This window comes from Dreissena polymorpha, chromosome 8 (genome assembly GCF_020536995.1).
Source record: "Dreissena polymorpha isolate Duluth1 chromosome 8, UMN_Dpol_1.0, whole genome shotgun sequence".
NCBI lineage: Eukaryota > Metazoa > Mollusca > Bivalvia > Myida > Dreissenidae > Dreissena > Dreissena polymorpha.
In genome coordinates, this window is record NC_068362.1 from 29,534,309 (window position 1) to 29,555,737 (window position 21,429).

Consider the following 21,429-nt stretch of genomic DNA (forward strand, 5'->3'; position numbering starts at 1 on the left):
GTTCAAATTTGCAAATTGCAATTTTCCTAAGATCTGCTACATTCAGACAATTGTATGATGATTGTAAAAACAAAACAAGAGCACCACATAGCGGGTGCCAACGCTTGGCTGTGGGTGCAGTTTTGAATAAATGAAAGCTTGTCAGTGACCTTGACCTTTGACCTAGTGATTCAAAAATGCAAGGTGCAGCTACATATGAAGTTTCAAAGTTGCAGGTGGAAGCACTTTCATTTTAGAGCCAATGTTTAGGTTTTAGCACGAAGCAGACGGCGGACAACAAGCTGGCTATGACAATACCTCAGGTTTTCTCCGAAAACAGCCGAGCTAAAACAAACAAAAAACAAGAGGGTAATGATGGTCCCAATATTTTCTTCAGTTCTGGCATGGTGACCAAGTTTTTCAACAAATATAACATAGACTTAAAAATCAGGCTAGATATTGCCAAGATAGATATTCTGACCAAGTTGAATCTATTTTAGACGAATAATGACGTGTGAAGAATGCGTTTGAGCTAAAAGTTAATGACAGAAGAGCAACGATGGACTTTGCCCAATACAGTACATTGACTGACCACAAACACTCACCATAAGCACCGAGTGCTCAGGTGAGCTAAAAATACATAAAAAAGCATTAACCACAGCCAAAACTAAACAGCACATTATACATGTACATGTAGTTGCCTTCCTTATTCCATTCATGTGACTGAATAAATATATTAATATCTTCTTGGTTTGACTTAGTCGCACATTTTGTATTTTTGTAAGGCATGCAATATTTTCAAGTGTTAAATATTTAGCTACACTTCTGTTTGCATTTTAAATTAAAAATTTAAAGCAAAAACACGAAAATGCCTTAATAGTACATATCTCAAAGACTTCTCTTGGCAAATTTCTTTAAAATAATAGTACATCCACATGTCTTTTGATAAAATATCAAAACATATGATAATATTTTTGTTAAAATGACATAATCCCATTAGACAGCAGTAAATAAATTGAAAGTAAAACAAACGTGAACATAATTTTTACACATGACAAAATGAGCAGTCCTTTGTGAAAACCAGACTTAATGCATGTGCCTTGTTTGTAAACCACATTATCATGTAAACACATGTCAACCGGATTTCTACTCTTAACATATTTAAACGAGAATTCCATAAAAGCAAAGTGTCATTTCGGACATGAGAGGCTAATCTTGAAAGAAAATTACAGCACATGCATTAAGCCCAGTTTTTCCAGATTACAGCTCAAATATATCAGTATCTCGCTATAGCAGGCCCAAGATACATGCTTATATAGGACTGGGTACTCACGCGGCTGTTGTTCTGAAAATGAAGCACAGAGTCAGACAGAAGAAAGAAAGCAGACCTTGGCTGGTTTTCATTCAGTGCACACAGGCAATGCCCAGGTATAATGGATACAAAATACAAAGTGAGCATTTTCTTTGCATGGTTTCTATACATGTTATATGATAATTTTTGGCTTCAAATGCAGCAAAGAAGAATCATGCTTGCTTGTTTATTGCTCATCAAAAACACCTAAAAAAACTAAATTATAATGAAAACAGTTAATAAAGTAATTATTTATGATTTATACAAATGTGTCTTTTCTAAAGAGCGCTGCGTATGTATTATCAACCAGAACCTAACGGAATAAGCATAGGACTAAAATAGGTAAAGAATGTCAAGACATAAGATAAGAACCACAACAAACAAAAATGGGTCTTACGCTGTCAAGACTTCTTGAGCCTAGCCTGCGTTACTGAGCAGTCTGATCAGGAGCTAACCCAACCACTAATGAGCTAAGAAAACCTTGCGTAGCAGGCTGGTTAGCTTCTAACCAGACTTCCCCAATGTGCAGGCTGGTCTGGAGCTACGCTGCCCGCATATGAGATAAGACCCATTTTGCATGAAACTTGTACATCAATAATAATCAGTGCCTTCCCCAGGAATTTGTTCAGGCGCCCCGGGGGTGGGTTCGGGTGTCCCCTCCCGACGTTGATTTTTTTTTAATTTAACGTGTCAATTCACGTTCTATGGTGCGTTATAACTCAAAGAAAAACAGCGTCAAAAGACGTCATTTGGTGCGCTATGACTCTTCAAAAAATCCCCCAGTAATTTAAAAATATATTTTTTATATTGTTTAATTGTTTTAAAACTTTTCCGCACAGATAGTAAAATCCCGACTCGAACGATTCCCCAATACATCCGTTTCGACCCGACTCTATTACTGTATACTTACTATTTTTCAAGTTTCTATTTATTACCCGATAAACCCGTTTATTCCGTTTTTATCAATCTCTTTCTGTTAAATATTTACGATAAAAGCTTTCAGTTATTTCTTTAACACAAACCTTGCCATTTTTTAAGTGACTATTTATAGATTTGATGAAATATTGCCTCTGAATATGCGTCAATCCCCTGACCTGTTGTGTGCTTGTTAAAACGCTCAATACACGCCATTTGTATGCAATAGACGCGACGTTGTACATGATGCAAAATTTTCGCGCTCTTTGAGAAAAAGATTCGACACAAAATAAATTTGCACTGCTAATTTGAAGCAAAAATATTTAACGTTGCGGTAACATTTACATTCTGAAGTGTGTTTCGGATTAAAAACGCGTTAACATCGACTTACGGTAATGGGTTTCGGATTACAAATTTAATTATTCCCATTTGAGATTTCAACAAATATTAACCGTTGCGTTATAAATTCAACGATAATTTGATTACACACTTTACGAGTCGAATAAATGTTTTGACGGAATTATGCATGAAATTCACGTTGTCCACGAGGATCACGGCCGGTTCCCATCATCAGTCTTCTAACTATCGATTATCGGACGAAACATTTACAAGTGTGCGTAATTAATTCAACGAAAATTTGTTAAAGCGCATTACGTGTCGAATAAAGGTCAGAAAAACGAGGTGAATCAGTTCTATAAATGGACATGTTGAAATATACATGTACTGGAATTAAATAAATTGTTATCACATAATTGTAACCGCTATAATAATTAATTGTTTACCACTTGCAATTAATTTCTCGTATTAATTATGAGTCATAGGTAACACTTGTTTACAGTAAAAAGGTGTGATGATGATGCCCGAAACCGTCTTTAATGTTCTGTACTGTACTAATTACCGGTTTTATATTACTCAAATGGTACAACTACTTGCTAATCAAGCTGCGATAAACTCTTACTTCATGCCCGACGTCAATCAAAAATAATGGTCGATAGTTAACCCCGCCCTCATAAGCATTCGCGTAACCGATTGGACGATGAACTTCACAGTTTGACGACTGGAAAATTACCAGATACATCCTTGTCAGCATTTAAATGACCGTGTAATGTGGCTAGAATAATCGATACGCGCGTCATGCTATTCTCTTATCAGTGGATTATCCATTACCCCATGTGGTGTTTATGGCGATTACTTGTGACTGTAGGTACCAAGTGCTCTTTTAAAACAGGGAATATTGATACACTGATAGGGAAACCTTGATTTTTTTGGACAATCTCCACTTTCTTTTACTGAAGAATACACTGATCGGAAAATTTCAAGCGCCCCGGGGACTCTGATTTCGAAATTCAAGCGCCCCGGCAAGGGGCGCTTAAATGGCCTGGGGAAGACCCTAAATATATGCAATCAGACATGCTTTGTAAATGAAATGAGTTTAAAAGATGACCTGCTTGAATTTTGTCATGCAGATGGAAATGTGAAGAAACCAGGTCTTACATGATATTATGTGAAATTTGATGAATATACATGTAGCAAATATTTAAATCTAAAACAAGAGCACCGCATAACCGGTGGTGCCACGCTCGGCTGCGGGTGCAGTTATGAATAAATAAATCCTTAACAGATTTTTTTTTTTTTAGAAGTCACAGTGACATGTGACATGTAGAACTCATCAAGGTGCAGCTACATATGAAGTTTCAAAGTTGTAGGTTGAAGCACTTTGATTTTAGAGCCAATGTTCAAAACCTTGACAAAATGTAAAGGTTTTAGCACCATGCGGATGGCGGACACGACGAGCTGGCTATGACAATACCTCCGGTTTTCTCCGAAAACAGCCGAGCTAAAAATTACATTGGGTATAACATAATTATACTCTTCTATAGGCTTCCACTCAAATATGGGCCTTTAAAAATATGTTAAATGTGTCAGGCAAGTTTACCTATTTAATGCAATCTTCACTAGTTTTGGGAAGATGACTCCTAAATGTGAGCTCAAGGAATGAATAGGAGAATGTGGAAACAAATGTTGCACAAGTAGTAGTAGGAAGCATACAAACACTGATGGACTATTTACCTCATCTAAGAAGAAAAAGGTTGAACTTAACTAGGGCTAACACTGCCAATCTTTAAAGTAAGATTATACAATTTTGTCAAATATTTAAGAATTTATATAAAATGTGTAAAAAACTTATTATATATATATATATTTCAATACAAATGAAAGAAATTGGAGAACATGTGTTGAAAAATGCGAACTATGTGAAAAATTTAATCCTAAATCGAAAATGTCTGTACAGTCAAATTCGCCAGCATGTATATCATGCACGTACGTTGTGAATCTAAATTTAATTCCATTTAAAATTCCTGCAACGATATATATTCATATGACACACAAACACTAACTCTGATTCTAATAAAAAGTCAATGCTTCGTTATTGTAGGAAAATATGTACGAAATATCTTGGTCACAATCAGCTCGGCGCGCTAATCTGTCTTTGATGCATGTTATGAAATTTGTCTTCAATGTTTACGTTTTCTTGCGTATTTTGTGTTATTGTAACATATTTTATCAATATATTACAATTTAACACATATAAACAAGAGCTGTCACCATAGGATGACGTATGCCCCCTATAAACGCTTTGATAGAAAATATGAGCATTTTTCGAAACACAAACGCAGATTTTGAAACCTAAACGCGGACCCAAGTTCAAGGTCAAGGTCACAATTTGTGTGCGTATGGAACGGCCTTGTCCATATACACATGCATACCAAATATGAAGGTTATATCTCAAGGGGCATAGAAGTTATGAGCATTTTCGAAACCTAAACGCATATTTCGAAACCTAAACGCGGACCCTAAGTTCAAGGTCAAGTTGTGAGCATTTTTCGAAACCTAAACGCAGATTTCGAAACCTAAACGCGGACCGTAAGTCCAAGGTCACAGGGGTCAAAATTTGTGTGCGCATGGCAAGGCCTTGTCCGTATACACATGCATACCAAAAATGAAGGTTATATCTCAAGGGACATAGAAGTTATGAGCATTTTTCGAAACCTAAAGGCAGATTTCGAAACCTAAACGCGGACCCTAAGTTCAAGGTCAAGATCACAGGGATCAAAATTTGTGTGCATATGGAATGGCCTTGTCCATATACACATGCATACCAAATATGAAGGTTATATCTCAAGGGACATAGAAGTTATGAGCATTTTTCTAAACCTAAATGCAAAGTGTGATGGACAGACAGACAGACGGACAGTCTGATTACTATATGCCCTCCTTCAGGGGCATAAAAATCGTATAATCTCGCTTTAAAGTAATTAAATGAATATTTGGAAAAAGAAAATCATGTTTAGTGTTTACATTTTCCCACAGACATGGTTTCAACAAAAGAACGAAAAATTGGGCAGCACAAGAAATTTATTCAGCCAAGGAGAGCCCTGAAATGTCACAGACACCGTAACGTAATGGATATGGTTTCCACCTAGCGACCAGGATGTCATGGGTTCGATCCCCACTGTGGAAGCATTCTTTAGATTTCCCCCATAGACATCAAGTACTGGTTCTAGTCCCAGGAAACGGACTTGAGAGCATTTCAAATAAGCCTTAGGCTTTCTATGCAATCTAGCTAAAATAATTAAGTTTAAACTAAACTAAACTAAAACTAAGGGACAACAGAGTCTATATAAAGTAAATGACTACATTTCATAACTTAAATAATGTAAGGATTGGGCAAGACACGTATTCACCAATATCTTAATAGAACTATAAATCATTCTAAATGAAAAAAAAACAACAATATGTCCCCCACTACTATAGTGGGGGACATAATAACTGGTAAATACTAAGTCAAAAGCTTTTCTAGAAGTAGATAACTACATTTTTGACAAACTCTTTATTCCGAGTCTGAAAATTGGTTGGCGAATATAGGCCAAAATTCAATATACAGGCCAGTTCCACTTACCTGGGGATACGCTTTTCTTTCGTAGGCCGGAGATGTCCCACACGCGGACGGTCTGATCAAGCGAGGAGGAAACAATCAGGTCCTCTGAAGGGTGGAACTGGGCGCACATGACAAAGTGGCTGTGGCCTGCCAACACGCTGTCAAGTACAGAGTTTACAATGAGGCGATAAAAAAACAAGACGAGATTGAAAATGCGATTGAGGTCGCAGTGGTTTAGTGGATATGGTGTCTGCCTAAGTCACGGCTTCGATCCCCACTGTGGGAGCGTTCTTTAGGTTTCTCCCATAGAAACCAAGTACTGGTTCTAGTCCCACAAAACAAACTCGACAGTATTTCAAATAAGCCATAGGCTTTCTATGCAATTGAGCTAATAAATAGGTTCAAACTAAATGCGCATTGCCATTCAAAAATCCAGAACCCAGCACTTCATTATTGGATGTAGAACTTGTGCATCAAGAGTGTTTGTGAAACACAAAGCCTCCTACTGCGCTTTGAAGCCCCACAGCAGCAATTTTGGAAACAAGATTATATTTTGAATTCAAAGGTCACAGACTCTAACACACACACACACACACAGACACCATGCCATCCCATAAGCTCTTCTGCCTTTGGTAGTAGAGCTAAAAATCAGAATATGTACCTGTACATGCCAATCAGCTTTTATCAACTCAAATGAATGCTCTATTTCATTTATGGCTATGTATCATCCCATCTACAAGCTACCAACCAGATGCAGTTTCTTGACTGCCAGTTCCAAATGCGTATAGTCTGATCATCTGAGGCACTGAGAATCCAGGGGTATTCCTACAGAGAAGAATACTTATACAGTAAGGCATCTGCTTATAAAACATCATGAAACATTTACACAGTGGTGTAATTGCTGTATAGATTAAATACTTGATGTTTTGGTTGACATGGGGAGGTAATCTGAATATGCAACCTGATATTTCAACAATGATTTTACACGGATTTATACATTAACCCCCAAAAAATGTTAGTAGAAAAATTGTACATAAACTAGGCAATCTTCAATGCCAAAAATGTTTTCCACAAATCTGACAATGCCTGGATAATGTGACAAGTTTTGCAAAATGTTTTACGAAACAAGCGCATCCGGTTGAATTTCCATATTGGTTGCTATGGCACTTACATTTCGAATATTATTACTTACATGGTGAAATGTGGTTGTCCGGATATAGTCCTGATGTCCAAGCAGAGTGAACAGGCATCGTTTCAATTTGTAATTCCATAACTGAAATAAAACAAATATTGCAACAAATTTCAAAATATATTTTGTTTGTGTAAAGACTTTTATGAATGTTTACACTGTAGCATATTTCTATATACTTATGTACAGCTCAAAATAATTTGAATGAATGTGACTTTTATTTTATAAAACCCATGTTTTCATATTTGCAAATGTTACTGGTGTCAATATAAATATCAAACATGGAAAAATAAATGAGAAAAAAAAAAAATCAACATTTCTTATGAATAACAAAGGGGCCATGATGACCCAGAAGAGCCCACCCAAGTTCAAGGTACCCAAATTGTCAAAGACTTGACGTAAAACTAGTTTTTGACTCAACACGATAAAGTAAAAACTTTGGCCTTGAACCTGGTGACCAATTTTCTGTAGCACATGACAATTGGGAAATAAAAGTTTTTGTTTTTTTGCTAAAATTTGTTTTAAAATTAAGAATACGAATTATGTCAATAAATTGACTAAGGTTTAACGTAAGGAGCTTGATATGAGATCAAATAATGTTGAGATTTAATTTGCACATTTCTGTTTAAACTTTCAATTGAGAATTTTTAGTTCGCATTTGCGGAAAAAAATATCAAAATTCCAGCCAGTTAATATCAGTACTTAGAGAGTTTAAAACACAAATTTTGGGACAAAACAGAAGAACAATTATGATCATATGGATTATTATTAGATGGTGCAATTATAATGACTCACACTACGTAGGTGATAAAAAAATACAAGTTTAGCATTAAAATCTTGATTGAGCTCACAATTAATGTAATTTTCCATGCTATTCTCAATCTAAATGGAACAAAGTCTCTAACAATAATTATACTGACTGTTTTGGCATTATTTAAAGCGGGTATATACAATTTTTTATATGTGTTAAATTGTAATATATTGATAAAATATGTTACAATAACATAAAATAGGCAAGAAAAAATATACATTAAAGCCGAATTTCATAAAATGCAGCAAAGAAAAATTAGCGCCCCGAGCCGATTGTGACGTACAAATTTTCCTACAATAACCGAAGCATTCATCATTGTATTAGGATTGGCGTTAGTGTTCGTGTGTCGTATGAATAGATATCGTTGCAGGAATTCAAATAAACCGTTAAACTAAGTTTAGATTCACATCGTACATGTATGGTATACATGCTGGCGAATTCGGCTGTACAGCCGTTTTCAATTTCAGAATTAAATATCTGGCTAATTTCGCATTTTTCGACACATGTTCTTCTTAACTTTTATTTTAATTTATATTGAAATATATATATAATAAGTTTTTTACACATTTTATATAAATTCATAAATATTTGACAAAATCGTATATACCCGCTTTAACATGTGAAACAAATCATGAACAAAACCCATTACAAATAACTAGGAAATAAATAAGTAATTCATGCTTATACACCTAATGAATATTAGGTAGATCTTTGCAAACTATACCCTTAATAAAGACGTTTATTGTCACTATTATTTTCACCTAGAAGAATAACTGTTTAATGGTATCTGATTTTGGAAAGATGTCCTTTCTTTTATTCTTACCTTAATTTTGTAGTCATCTCCACCAGACACAAACAATGGCTGCTGTGAATGAAAGCAAATTCCTCTTACTGGACCTACAAGAAAGGATGGAACTTGCGTTGATTTACATAATACATGTATTTAAAACAAAATATGTTCATAAAAAGAGCTTGATGTAAAAGCTTAATCAATACTTTCAGCATTTGGCTATTTTGCATAAACACTGATCCATGCTTTGTTAAGCAAGCTGCCTTAGTAGGAGTTCCTCTCTTTAAGGAGTCAAAGATACTTTGAAAAGTTAAATATTAAATCCGATGCATGATTCCAATAATCAGACACATTCCTCAATTAAGCATGTATTATTGTTCAAGTCTTACCATCATGTTCATCGAACTTGTCAATCAGAGTACACATTCGGTAATCCCACAGCTGGATGACTCCATTGAACAAGCTCGTCAGAACCCATGGCCGCTTGGGATGAAAGGACAGCCCTAGTGGAAATAATTTTGGATATTTCATGGTTGTGAAACCTACATAGCAATATAAATAACTATGAAACGTTTCATACTAAATTGGTTATGGACAGGACAAAAGTTTGACCATCTTGAAGCTTGAAATCTACAACTGTTAACCATCAGAACACTAGCCTGTGACTCTACCATCTGAGCGTACCAGGCAGCTTCATTGGGGATGTCTGTCTTGGGGTAGGAGATAAATTTGCATGCAATTGCACGGGTAGCTAATCAAGGCATTTGTTATGGGATCGCCAACCTATATTACCTACAATGTACTGAGTTTGTCGGGTTGGAAAACTATATACATGTACAAGAAGGCCAAAAGTCCACATTGCTCACCTACAAAAAAAACACTAAAGAATGAACTTTTCTAAGCAAGTTTTTTATGTTTGTATGATAAATCTGACCATGCTCTTAGCCTGGAATCATTTTCCAGCTTGGTAAGTTGGTTTTGATATCAGTAGAAAAATTGTTTCAAATGTTTTGACTATAGCCATATATAGAAAATATAAACAGCAAGTAAAATATTCTTGCACGTGCCTTTTTTAAGAAAATGTTTAGTTACAGTGCTCATTTGGAACTGATACTTTACTTGAACAGTCTTTTAATTCTTCAATTAACTGAGTACCTGACTGATGAGGGTATTGCCTCTGCTTTGACAATGACTCACAATTGCCTTAAACAAACCTAGCAGATAAAATTGCAAAAAGATTTAAAGTAACTGAAATGACCTGATTGATCGAGTGCAATTTTTTTAATTTAACTTAATTTTATCAAGAAAGGTGCTCAAGGTATGATGCATTTAATCCATTTTATTTTATCACTAGCCCCAGTGTTTTTTTTCACCATTTTGGGAATGGGGCTGGGTCCATTTTTATCGGGTAAATTTGCGGCATTTTGACTAAAATTGGGAAATATGTATTGTTGTTTTTGTTTTGCTAAAAAATGCTTCAAAATTTATAATACAAGTGTTTTCAGAATTATATTTACTAAGGCTGAACTCATATGGATGGGAGTAGTCCAAATTTTTGACACTCTTAAATATTAAGCTACTTTTTATATGGGTAATATTCGGAGTGTACAAAGGGGGAAAGACCAAATTAATGGTGGGAATTTTTCGTTCTTTGTCTATATTGTTGCGCAAGGATTTTGTGCGCAGCATTCAAGCCCCGATATAAGACACTTAATATCAAAAGATTGCAATAATATTTACATACCTGTGTAGATAATTCATTTCTCGTTAATGTTCCGTAGAAATTATGTAATGACACTTTGAATTTTGCACGCCTGATCAATTTAAATCCAACCACTATTCAATTTTTCAATATCTCTCGATTCGCTCGTTGTGAAGATATAAATCGATAACACGACCTCGATGTAAAGCATCTGGTTTAAAGTGGGCGAATAAACAGCATAAAATACAGTTTGCGTTCGTCTGTTGTGGTGCAGAGCGTTACATAGTAAACCGATGTTATACTTTTCTGGATTAATTTAGCATTGTTTTTTTTCTAAATTGACAATTAAAAAGTTCTGAAATAAATTACATCTTTTATTTTTATACTGTACACAAATAATTTTTATACAGATCATACAGTATACCGTCCTCCTATGTAACGTAGGATGTAAGTAAATAAAACAACACAGGTGCGAAAAAGACATGCATAAAAACTTGCTGAAACTTAGAACAGTGAATAGAAACTGCACCATATCTGTTTTGAACATATGCTTATTAAATCGACAAAGATTAGCATACTAGATCTAGTTAGGTAAAAGTCGGTGTTAAAAGCTCATGTTAAATAAAATTAGGCGTACACGTTACACCGTAATGCCTTCTTCTGATTGGTTCATATTCAAATCAGTTTCATGACCTGGCTACAGGTCAGTGATTTGTTTGCGATTTAAGCAGAAGTTTAACTGAAGAATTTATGCCTTTCCAACTTCAATTCGACGATATTTGAGGTAAAAATGGACTTCTGAACTAAAACTGAATGAGTTGGTAATGTTATTTTGCAATTTTACGCAAATCGATGAAAATTTAAACTTTCTGGTTTCCAACACATTTTTTACTTTTCCCCGATAAGACGTTCCAAAGAATTTAGCCCATATAAAAAGTATCTCTAAATTCTTTGCGCGTCTTATAAATAATACCAGGATGGGAGATGAACAAAATAATGAGATCTAAAAAACAAATTATTGAGATCTTAAAAAAAGGGAATTTAAAGCTGCCATTTGGGAAAAATTTATACTTAAGTCTTTTTTCCAGTGGGAATAGGGCAAATTACCGGACCCGATTTTGAATATTATTCATTTTTGTGGAAAATGAAATTATTTTTTTTCCATATTTCGCAAGTGTTGTTTACAGGGACTTATAAAAGAAAAATAAAGACTGACAGGGAAATAAAAATTCCAACTTTAAGAATCTATGTCGTACACAGTGCCTTCCCCAGGAATTTGTTCAGGCGCCCCGGTGGTGGGTTCGGGAGGGGTGTCCCCTGCCGACGTTGATTTTTTTTAAATTTAACGTGTCAATTCACGTTCTGTGGTGCGTTATAACTCAAAGAAAAACAGCGTCAAAAGACGTCATTTGGTGCGCTATGACTCTTCAAAAAAATCCCCCAGTCATTAAAAAATATATTTTTTTATATTGTTTAATTGTTTTAAAACTTTTCCGCGCAGATAGTAAAATCCCGACTCGAACGATTCCCCAATACATCCGTTTCAACCCGACTCTATTACTGTATACTTACTATTTTTCAAGTTTCTATTTATCACCCGATAATCCCGTTTATTCCGTTTTTATCAATCTCTGGTAAATATTTACGATAAAAGCTTTCAGTTATTTCTTTAACACAAACCTTGCCATTTTTTAAGTGACTATTTATAGATTTGATGAAATATTGCCTCTGAATATGCGTCAATCCCCTGACCTGTTGTGTGCTTGTTAAAACGCTCAATACACGCCATTTGTATGCAATAGACGCGACGTTGTACATGCTGCATAATTTTCGCGCTCTTTTTAATTGAGAAAAAGATTCGACACAAAATAAATTTGCACTGCTAATTTGAAGCAAAAATATTTAACGTTGCGGTAACATTTACATTCGGAAGTGTGTTTCGGATTAAAAACGCGTTAACATCGACTTACGGTTATGGGTTTCGGATTACAAATTTAATTATTCCCATTTGAGATTTCAACAAATATTAACCGTTGCGTTATAAATTCAACGATAATTTGTTTACACACTTTACGAGTCGAATAAATGTTTTGACGGAATTATGCATGAAATTCACGTTGTCCACGAGGATCACGGCCGGTTGCCATCATCAGTCTTCTAACTATCGATTATCGGACGAAACATTTACAAGTGTGCGTAATTAATTCAACGAAAATTTGTTAAAGCGCATTACGTGTCGAATAAATGTCAGAAAAACGAGGTGAATCAGTTCTATAAATGGACATGTTGAAATAAACATGTACTGGAATTAAATAAATTGTTATCACATAATCGTAACCGCTATAATAATTAATTGTTTACCACTTGCAATTAATTTCTCGTATTAATTATGAGTCATAGGTAACACTTGTTTACAGTAAAAAGGTGTGATGATGATGCCCGAAACCGTCTTTAATGTTCTGTACTGTACTAATTACCGGTTTTATATTACTCAAATGGTACAACTACTTGCTAATCAAGCTGCGATAAACTCTTACTTCATGCCCGACGTCAATAAACAATAATGGTCGATAGTTAACCCCGCCCTCATAAGCATTCGCGTAACCGATTGGACGATGAACTTCACAGTTTGACGACTGGAAAGTTACCAGATACATCCTTGTCAGCATTTAAATGACCGTGTAATGTGGCTAGAATAATCGATACGCGCGTCATGCTATTCTCTTATCAGTGGATTATCCATTACCCCATGTGGTGTTTATGGCGATTACTTGTGAAAGTAGATACCGAGTGCTCTTTTAAAACAGGGAATATTGATACACTGATAGGGAAACCTTGATTTATTTGGACATTCTCCACTTTCTTTTACTGATCGGAAAATTTCAAGCGCCCCGGGGACTCTGATTTCGAAATTCAAGCGCCCCGGTAAGGGGCGCTTAAATGGCCTGGGGAAGACCCTGGTCGTACATTACAAACACATGATATATGGAGATGCATGGTCAAACTATGTCATCAATTAACCTTTGACTGAAAATTAGCAATTATGTTGGTAGGAAAAATCGCATTCAAAGTGGCTGTAAATTGGTAACTTCAACTTCGTACTGTCAACAATCATGCTTGATAATGACTGACAGGCGCTTGTCTGGAAAACAGTGTGTTAGTTTTTTTAAATTATGTGCAAAGAATGGGTTAATTTATCAAGTAATCAACTCATAATGTTTCCGTTCAATGTGTCATTCTATATTTACCTTGATTTACCTTGATCTTCGGGCCGTAATATTAGACAAAGTCTATCGTGGCCCCTCTTCTTTAAAATGTTATACGCGACATAGTGCGCTACACAGTTGATTTAAATTTTTTCTTATTCCAGTTCTCTTTGTTCAAATTCGATTTGAACACATTCAGGGATGTTGAAGAGACAGTTTCTTCTGAAAGGGCATTCCACATGTTCACTGTCCTAGCTCCAAATGAATTTAGCTTTACATTATGATGACACTTTTTTTTAATGAATTTTAGGTGATGACCTCTCAAGTCCCCTTGAGCCAAGTTAAATATATTGCTCCATTTTAGGTCGTCCAATCCGTAAATAGACTTATACAGAGTAATCATATCACTCCTATCTCTTCCGTACTCCAGAGTTGGTAGACCAAGGAATTTTAATCTTTCTTCATATGGGAGGGTAGAACATGCAGGAACCAGTCGTGTAGCTCTCCTCTGAACATCCTCAATCTTTTTAATGTCCTTTTTAAGATATGGCGACCAAACATTTGATCCATATTCAAGAATAGGCCTAACTAATGATTTATAGAGAGGAAGCAACATTTCCGTTTCCATGTATTCGAAAGATCTGTGAATAAGTCCTAGTATTCTCTGTGCCTTAGAAGTAATGTTTGATATGTGCTCTCCAAAATCTAAATTTTCATTGAAAGTCACTCCAAGGTCCTTCTCAGATTGTGCCGAGTCCAGGTGTATGAAATTTCCATCTTTATCGAGCATTGAATACCTATGCCTTTCATTAGTAGATCCTATATGCATGACTTTGCATTTTTTGGCATTGAAAGAAAGCTTCCATTTCGAACTCCAGTCACACAGGTTGTCCAGATCTTGCTGCAATTCATCACATTGAGTAGTGGTATTAACATTTGAGTAAATCTTGGTATCATCCGCAAAAATTTTGACTATTCCATTGACAACATCTGGCAGGTCATTTATAAAGCAAAGAAAAAGTACAGGACCCAGAACGCTTCCTTGTGGAACTCCGCTTATGACTTTAGACCAATTGGACATTGCTGGGCCTATCCTTACACATTGAGATCGTGCTGTTAGAAAATTCTCAATCCAATTTAGGGTAACACCATGCACACCCAGACAATTTAGTTTAAATAAAAGCCTATCATGTGCCACGCTGTCAAAGGCTTTGCTGAAATCTAGATAAATAACATCTATAGGGGATCCTTCATCAACACTATGCAAGCACAGTAGTAAGGTCTTTTAGTTTATCATTTAATACTGGGTGTTATTCGATTAATATAGTGTTCTAATGACAATTTGCTTTAAGTTAATTTTACAGAATACCGTTCATAACCTCATCTCGGTAACTAGCCGGTAAGCAACTCCGAAGTTTCGCCGTTGCGGTGACTTCGGCATTATCCGTTTATCATGATGAAGCAACACTTAAAATGAAACAGATTTTAAAAAACTCAAACAAACCTTTGACTCGAGCTGACTTTGTTTCAAATTTAGTAAGCATGTTGCCTACTGAACCTGTTGCACGAACTAATCGTTGTAAATATGTAGTTTTTACGTGTACGAATGGCTGACAAGAGTGAATACAACTCACTTCCGGTTTGACGTGTAAAAACCCGAAAGAGAATATACGAAGGCAAGAGACAGCTAAACATAAAGTGAAACTACAGCTTCGCCAGTAGGAGAGCAGCATTGGAAAACAAAGCGGTCTTTTATTAATGTTAAGGAAACAATTGCCAAATGGTAGACACACAAACAAACGTTCTAGACATTACATATAGGACAATGTACATAGCAAACGCACAAACATTAACAGCACTCTGGTCACCACATTCAAAGATCTATAGGTCTTTGCCACACTGGAACAGAAAGGCACTGACGGGTGAAATCGTTTTTGTTGAAGCTGCAAACTCACAGTAGGCATAGAATGATTCATATAACATTTAAGTATGCGTAAAAATTACCCTCAGTGCATCACATTTTAAATTATATAAAAATTAAAAAATGCATTTCTATGTAATAATCATTAAAATTCTCAGGTCCAGACAACATCAAACCTCTTGTTCTAAAAGAATTAAGTTGACAAATTTCTCCAATAGTAACACTCCTTTTTCAGAAATCATTGGACACCGGAATTCTCCCGAAAGTATGGACATCTGCAAATGCAATACCGCTGTTCAAGAAAGGGAACAAAGAAGACCCAGCAAATTACATGTATTTTATGTAAATCTTTAGAACATATAGTTTATTCTAATCTTTCAGCTCATTTCAATAAATATAAAATACTTTAATTATGACTTACAGCATGGTTTCAGAGAAAAGCGTTCCTGCGAAACACAACTTCTACAACTCATTGATTACCTGGCACGAAATATGACATCTGGAAAACAAACTGATCTACTATTGCTTGATTTCAGCAAAGCGTTCGACAAAGTGAACCATCTTAAACTGCTTGTCAAATTACAGGAACATGGTGTGGATAAAGATACTTGCTCGTGGATCAAATCATTCCTTATAGGTCGCACTCAACGGGTTGCTCTAGATGGAGAACTATCATCCGAGGTACCAGTGACATCCGGGGTACCACAAGGGTCTGTGCTTAGTCCGTTACATTTTCTTCTCTACATAAACGACTTACCTAAGTCTATTACCTCTCAAGTTCGCTTATTTGCGGATGACACTGCCGTATACCTAACAATCAACAATATGCATGACTGCCACACTCTACAAGAAGATCTAGATAAACTAATGAAATGGGAACATCTTTGGGACATGGAGTTCAACCCAAGTAAATGTCAAGTTTTAAACATAACCAGAAAAAAATCAAAATTCTCTTTTAATAACAGGCTCCATGGACAAATATTAGAAACTGTTGACAATGCAAAATACTAAGGTGTGGACATTTCAAAAGACCTTTCATGGAACACCCATATAAATAGAATTATAAATAACGCTAATAAATCTCTTGGTTTTCTCCGCAGGAACATACAGACGAGAAATTCCAACATTCGCCGGCTCGCATACAAGACCATGGTTAGACCACAGGTTGAATATGCTTCTTCCGTATGAAGCCCTCACACATTACAAAATACAAAAAAATTGAAAACGTACAGCGCCGAACAGTCCGCTGGGTCAAACATAACTATTCCCCGTATGACAGTGTCACCTCCATGCAACAGGAACTTGGTTGGCAGGCCCTGCAAGAAAGACGAAATAACACTACAATAATAATGTTTTTCAAAATTGTTCAAGGTTTAGTGGCTGTGCCTCTACCATCATATATCGAGCGACCCACCATATTCACTCGGCACATGCATTCCATCTCCTACTGACAGATCCATACTACTGCAAATTATTATAAGTTTTCATTTTTTTCCATGTGCTATTGTGATGCGGAACAACCTCCCCGCCACTACAGTTTTATATCCTGATCTTGAAGGGTTTAAGCAGTCCCTGCCTTTCCCTTCTGCCACTTGAACTCTGGGAGACATGTTTTATCAGTTTTTAACCTTAAATCACTTCACCTTGTAATAAATCTAACATACTTTTAACATTCTCACTTTTTCACTTTTAACACTTTTACCTGCACCGACTGAGCACCTGTCGATAATAGCCGAAAGGGGAGTTAGACAGTATATATAGATAGATAGATAGATAGATAGATAGATAGATAGATAGATGGATGGATGGATGGATGGATGGATGGATGGATGGATGGATGGATGGATGGATGGATGGATGGATGGATGGATGGATGGATGGATGGATGGATGGATGGATGGATGGATGGATGGATGGATGGATGGATGGATGGATGGATGGATGGATGGATGGATGGATGGATGGATGGATGGATGGAATTAATAAACACATACCGAAAAGAGGGTCCTGTCGGTTGAGTGTAAAAATGTGGTAAAAATGCCCGAATTTAATAGGATGTTGGCAGACGAGGTAGATAAGATAATTTACATTGATTTGTCTAATTCTTACAATTTTCACTCGGAAACTTTTTTCGAAGAGCTTCTTCTAGCACCATTTTGATTGATTTTTGTTAAGACCATTTTTATTGGGAAAAAACGTTCTTAGAAAATAAAAAATAAAATTATATCGTTTGTAAAACAATTCTTTTTTGGGGAAAAGCTTTTACTATACAGAGGGGGTAATCACGTGATAGTCAAGATGGCGACGTCTATGCCGGGGCAGATTTTTCGCCGTTTTTTACCCTTAATTACCTGTATTGATTTTTCAAATACCGCTCACTTTCCAGCCATATCAGCAAGAATGTTACTAGCATTTATTTCGTAATAATATTCGCTTTATATCTCGACTTTCCTCGCTGCGAAATTTCTTAGCGGGATGAACTAATTACAGCAAATTTTCACTAATAGAATTTGCGGGGAGTAAACAGTGGCTGATTCAGGATTTCTGGTTAGGGGGGGGGGGGGGGGGGTATTGAAAGATTTGCTGGGGGTTAAGGGGGGGGGGGGATATTGAAAGATTTGCTGGGGGTTAAGGGGGGGGGTATTGAAAGATTTGCTGGGGGTTAAGGGGGCCGCTAAGGAACCTTGTTGGTGCAGGGCAAAGCCCTGCGAGGCCCTCCGTAAGGTCCACGATTTTAGTGATTTTGCAGGCTTTGGCAACCACTTCTCAAGCATGACACACATAATATACTTTCATCAAAGAACCGCCTATGGTACAGTCGAGATATAAAGCGTATTTTAATACGAAATAAACGCTTATCACCTTTTTACTGATATGGCTGGATATTGAGCGTCCTTTAAAATCAAACAAAAGCAATGAAGGATATAAAACGGAGAAAATAACTGTCTTGGCATGGACGTTGCCGTCTTGGCTATCACTTGATTACCCCGTCAGTTATAGTTATTATGTTAAGGTTGGGCGGATAAACGTGCCGCAGTGGTAAGCGCATCCGCTGACAGATCCGTGCATCACGGGTTCGAATACCGGCGATGTACGTTTTTTTTTTAACTTTTTTTTTCTTACTATAAAAATAAGTTCAGTCTATTAAAACTATTAAAGATGTGTAAGCAATCATATCTAATGGCATGTTAAAAAAGTGACAAAATATGTTAACAATTCCCTGAAAACGTGGATGGGGACGAGATTTTGATTAAATCATCGTAGTTCCACTTGTTTAATTCCTATATGCAATCATTCCAATAAATATGTTCCTTACTTTTTTGCTATTTTTTGCATACTCAGTTATGTGTGTTATTCACAAAGTGAATACTAGTACTGTCGTTTTTGATTTTGAAATAACCTACTTTTTCAATGTATTATTAATTGGGTACGATACTTTAAATAGTTTAAACAGATAGATAGTTGTCTTGTTTCTTGCAGAAGAGTGTCGAGGGCTGTAATATCGTTAAACTGTGTGACGGCAAATATTTAACCTTGCGATTTTAAAACTGCAGCATTTGTGCTAAAAAATATAGCGTGTATGTCATATTTTACGTATGTAACGAAGTCGGTAAATATATATATATATATATATATATATATATATATATATATATATATATATATATATATATATATATATATATATATATATATATATATATATATATATATATATATATATATATAACAACAAGACAACAACAACAACAACGAATTGTTCCTTTCTCATTAAGGAAAAAGAAGCGATCGTAACAGTATAATTAATAGTAACAAAGCAAGAAAAACAAATATATATATTTGGCTTTAGCGTTCGAATGAAAAGGTCGTTATGTCTCGTAAACAGTAATGATGTCATGATAACGTTAATACAAACAAGAGCATAAACGTCTAGCCAATTCGAAATAACATTAACACCCGGGAAATTACATGCTCGCAAAATACCAACCTCCATTGATACATATTTCTGATTTTCCGATTGATTTAGGATGACTTGCAATATTTCACCACTTCTTGTTTCATTTATGTGTACTTATTCTAAAAAAAGAATTTCTTTTTGATAGCCTTTATGATTTTCATTCAGTCAACAGCGTTCCTTTAACATTTATTTCAGCAGAAACTTCCCGATATCTTGCCAATTGACTTTCAATGCCGTCGGCGCTCTCGTTTACGTATGAAATATCGTCAATATCTGTCATTTCTATACCATCAATTAATATTAAGGTAGATTAAGTATCTTAGCCATTTTATCAAAATGGAGGCCATGCCACAATTTTATGCATTTCAATTTACAGATCTTTGAGCAAACAATAGCATGTGTTTACTATAATTAGTTATCAATCCGAAGCTAAGCCTATGACGTATGCATAGGAAACGTTTAACGTTTAAAAACCGGCGAAAACCATCGTTTTTTTTTAAAAACCATTACGACTTAAAAACGTATTTTGACGCATTTGTTGTCCATAAGAAAGTAAAATTTAATTAAAGACATTTCGTACTAGATTTAAGTTTAAAAGGCTTCATTTCCAAGTCGCCAACCCTTAGATACTGATGAGCAGCAAAAAGCATAAAACCTGAACAGACTGCGAGTCACTCGTAGGCTTTTCTGGTTTTATGTTGGTTTCAAAAGCCATTTTCTTGTTGATTCTGATGAGGAAAGTGTTAAAGAAAAAGCTTGTCAAATAAGATTCAATTTAATTACCTTCGCTTCATATATCCCTTTAATTGTGATGAATTATACGTATCATAATGTAGATAGTTTTCGTAACATAATGAGATTGAAGAAACTTAAAAGAATGTTTAAATGTTTGAGTAATGAATTTATATTATTTTTCCTATATACAGCTAAGGTTCTGTATTAACAATTTGGCGACAAAGCACTAAACAATTTTCATGTTCGATTGCTATTATATAACGAAAATGATATACATCTAACCGCGTCACGTACGTCTTTACAATTTATTTGAATATATTATTGTATACCATTTTATATAGCATCGGACCTTAATTTCACCGTAGCATAACATATACAGCAAGGATGGATTTTCCACACTCAATTATGAATATACAATGACATGCAGAAATCGTTTCGATCTTTATTTTATACTAGTTTTAGTTAGTTTTGTTCATTCAAAATTTATTAATCCAATATTCCTATACCACTAGTATTAGAGAATGAAGCTAAACGTATTGCGAACTTGACTGTTAATTCAGGGAATTTAGGACAAAATGATTGAAAACTGAGCTTGGGTCCGTATTTACCAAACCATTCTTACAATTAAGAATAAAAGAATTCGTAGACTTACTAAATAAAAATACTTGCAAGTGTGCATATATATACTGGCTAAATTGTTGCCTGTTCCACGAACATCTTATTCTAAATGAAGAGTGAAATTTTTATAAGAGTAAATTTAAATGCTTAACTTCTCTTTCAAGTAGTTTTAGAATAAAAGAGATCTTTATTTTTAGAATTTAGTCTAAGAACAGGTTGTTGGTGAATACACGTCCTGGACGATCATAAAAGGTTGTGGTCTGTACACACAAATAAGAAGAGGAAACAGACAATGTTTAATGCGTAATGGTTGG

General features: G+C 35.4%; 2 protein-coding genes across 2 annotated transcripts in view; both read right to left on the minus strand.

Moving 5' to 3' along the window:
- The window catches only part of LOC127842767 (coatomer subunit alpha-like), a 51,091-nt gene extending 35,560 nt beyond the window's left edge, over window positions 1-15,531 (minus strand). Inside the window, exons 1-6 of the mRNA XM_052372477.1 lie at window positions 15,388-15,531; window positions 9,365-9,478; window positions 9,009-9,082; window positions 7,378-7,458; window positions 6,934-7,010; window positions 6,207-6,343 (exon numbers count right to left, since the gene is read on the minus strand). Coding sequence (XP_052228437.1) covers window positions 6,207-6,343; window positions 6,934-7,010; window positions 7,378-7,458; window positions 9,009-9,082; window positions 9,365-9,478; window positions 15,388-15,427 — 523 coding nt within the window. The 5' untranslated portion in view covers window positions 15,428-15,531. The remainder of the gene's footprint in view (window positions 1-6,206; window positions 6,344-6,933; window positions 7,011-7,377; window positions 7,459-9,008; window positions 9,083-9,364; window positions 9,479-15,387) is intronic.
- Window positions 1-21,429, minus strand: part of LOC127842768 (beta-1,3-galactosyltransferase 5-like) — a 194,666-nt gene that overhangs the window by 51,529 nt on the left and 121,708 nt on the right. The window lies entirely within an intron of this gene.